Source organism: Charadrius vociferus, unplaced genomic scaffold (assembly GCF_000708025.1).
Source record: "Charadrius vociferus isolate BGI_N301 unplaced genomic scaffold, ASM70802v2 scaffold358, whole genome shotgun sequence".
Lineage (NCBI taxonomy): Eukaryota > Metazoa > Chordata > Aves > Charadriiformes > Charadriidae > Charadrius > Charadrius vociferus.
This window is the reverse complement of record NW_009649576.1, coordinates 335,788-338,407: the sequence shown is the minus strand read 5'-3', so window position 1 is coordinate 338,407 and position 2,620 is coordinate 335,788. Positions and strand designations below refer to the sequence as shown.

Sequence of the window (2,620 nt, the reverse complement as noted above, 5' to 3'; positions counted from 1 at the left end):
CTTGTACCTATAGCCCCTTGTCCCCAGAGCCCACAGCCCCATAGATCCCGGTCCCCATAACCCCCAGCCCTCCCAGAGCCCCATACTACCTTGTCCCCATAGCCCCCAACCCCATAGCTCCCGGTCCCCATAGCCCCCAGCCTTACAGCTCCTTGCTCCTGGAGCTCCCAGCCCCATAGTCCCTTGTCCCCAGAGTTCTCAGCCCCATAGTCTCTTGTTCCTATAGTCCCCTGTCCTCAGAGCCCCCAGCCCCATAGCTCCTGGTCCCCATAATCCCCAACCGCATAGTCCAGTGTCCTCCCAGCCCCCAGCCCCATAGCTCCCGGTCCCCATAACCCCCAGCCCTATAGCTCCTTGCTTCTGGAGCCACCAGCACCATAGTACCTTGTCCCCATAGCCCCCAGCGCCATAGTCCCTCGTCCCCATAGCCCCCCAGCCCCTTCCCTTGCCCCCACAGCACAGCCCCTCTCCCCTCACCAGGGCAGAGGGACCCCCAAGATGGCACAGCAGATCTGGGGGGGCTGCAGCCCCACGGCAGCACAGCCTGGCCCCCCACCCTGGGGGTAGCCCAGCACCCAGGCTGGAGTTGGGGGTCCCCAGAGCCAGGGGAGGGGGAGGGGCTTTGGGCACCCTGGATCCCCACATGCTCAGCCCCAGGGGAGCACCCTGGGGTTCATGCCACCACCTCAATTGTGGGGACAAGGAGCCAACGCTGTCTTGGCACAGGCAGGAGGTAGCCACCACCCCACCAGAGAGAAGGGGGACAGTGGGGACAAAGACCCTCTTGCAGCTGGGTGAGGTGGCACCCGCGCCCCCGGCACTGGGGGGCTGGACCCCATGGGGCAGGACAGTGTGGGGCACGTGTTGCAAGGGGACACACTGGGGACAGGCATTGTCTGGGAGGGGACCAGGGCTTGGGCACGGCTACCTCGGGCACATGGGGTTCCCAAGTCCCCCACTTAATGAGAAGAGCCCCCCAAGCTGCCCCCAGCAGAGGGTCCCTGTCCCCCCCCTCCCCCTCCAAGGAGCCGCAGACAGCTGGTACCTGGACAGCAATAAATTTGGAGCCCGGCCGGGGTGGCAGCGCGAAGCCGGAGGGGCTGCTGGCAGCAGGGGGGGCGTCGGGCATCACTTGGCGCCCTGCGCCTCCGACTCCTCCTCGTCATCCTCGTACATCTCGCCCTCTTCCTCGGCCGTGGCGTCCTGGTACTGCTGGTACTCGGACACCAGGTCGTTCATGTTGCTCTCGGCCTCGGTGAACTCCATCTCGTCCATCCCCTCGCCCGTGTACCAGTGGAGGAAGGCCTTGCGGCGGAACATGGCTGTGAACTGCTCCGAGATGCGCTTGAAGAGCTCCTGGATGGCCGTGCTGTTGCCGATGAAGGTGGAGGACATCTTCAGCCCCCGGGGAGGAATATCACAGACGGCTACTTTGACGTTGTTGGGGATCCACTCCACGAAGTAGGAGCTGTTCTTGCTCTGGATGGCCAACATCTGCTCATCCACCTCCTTCATGGACATGCGGCCCCGGAAGACGGTGGCCACGGTGAGGTAGCGGCCATGGCGGGGGTCACAGGCGGCCATCATGTTCTTGGCATCAAACATCTGCTGGGTGAGCTCAGGAACGGTGAGGGCACGGTACTGTTGGCTGCCACGGGCCGTCAGCGGGGCAAAGCCTGGCATGAAGAAGTGGAGACGTGGGAAGGGCACCATGTTGACGGCCAACTTGCGGAGGTCAGCGTTGAGTTGGCCAGGGAAGCGGAGGGAGGTGGTGACGCCACTCATGGTGGCTGAGACAAGGTGGTTGAGGTCGCCGTAGGTGGGAGTGGCCAGCTTGAGGGTGCGGAAGCAGATGTCATAGAGAGCTTCGTTATCAATGCAGTAGGTCTCATCCGTGTTCTCCACCAGCTGGTGGATGGAGAGCGTGGCGTTGTAGGGCTCCACCACCGTGTCCGACACCTTGGGGGACGGCACCACGCTGAAAGTGTTCATGATGCGGTCGGGATACTCCTCCCGCACCTTGCTGATGAGGAGGGTGCCCATGCCAGAGCCGGTGCCCCCACCCAGCGAGTGGGTCAGCTGGAAGCCCTGCAGGCAGTCGCAGTTCTCACATTCCTTCCGTACCACGTCCAGCACCGAGTCCACCAGCTCGGCCCCCTCCGTGTAGTGTCCCTTGGCCCAGTTGTTCCCAGCCCCGCTCTGCCCTGCCAGGGGGAAAAAGAGACACCCGATGGCTGCCGGCACCCCTGCACCCACGCCGGGGAGGGGACAAGCGCTGCCGGCGGCGGCATCGGCAAGATCTGAGGCCGGGGTGGGGTGGGAAGTGGAAACCACAGAGGTTTGGCGGCGTGCCGGCTGTGCCGGGCCCCGCGGCAGGTGGGGAGCCCCCCGCCGAGCGCCCCGGGGATGGATGGCGACGGCCCGGGAGGGGTCTGGGGACGGGGGTGATGGCGTCCCCATCCCCGGGGACCTACCGAAGATGAAGTTGTCAGGGCGGAAAAGGTGGCCGAAGGCGCCCGAGCGCACGCTGTCCATTGTCCCCGGCTCCAGGTCCACCAGGATGGCGCGAGGCACGTACTTGTGAGCTGCGAGAGACCCCGTGCCAGGAGGGGACCTGCCA

At 65.1% G+C, this 2,620-nt stretch overlaps 1 protein-coding gene across 1 annotated transcript in view; it reads right to left on the bottom strand.

Annotated features, from left to right (window-relative positions):
- Positions 1-1,086: 1,086 nt before the first annotated feature.
- Positions 1,087-2,620, bottom strand: part of TUBB3 (tubulin, beta 3 class III) — a 9,317-nt gene continuing 7,783 nt past the window's right edge. Inside the window, exons 2-3 of the mRNA XM_009890333.1 lie at positions 2,475-2,585; positions 1,087-2,204 (exon numbers count right to left, since the gene is read on the bottom strand). Of these exons, the coding sequence (XP_009888635.1) occupies positions 1,129-2,204; positions 2,475-2,535 (1,137 nt within the window). The 5' untranslated portion in view covers positions 2,536-2,585 and the 3' untranslated portion in view covers positions 1,087-1,128. The remainder of the gene's footprint in view (positions 2,205-2,474; positions 2,586-2,620) is intronic.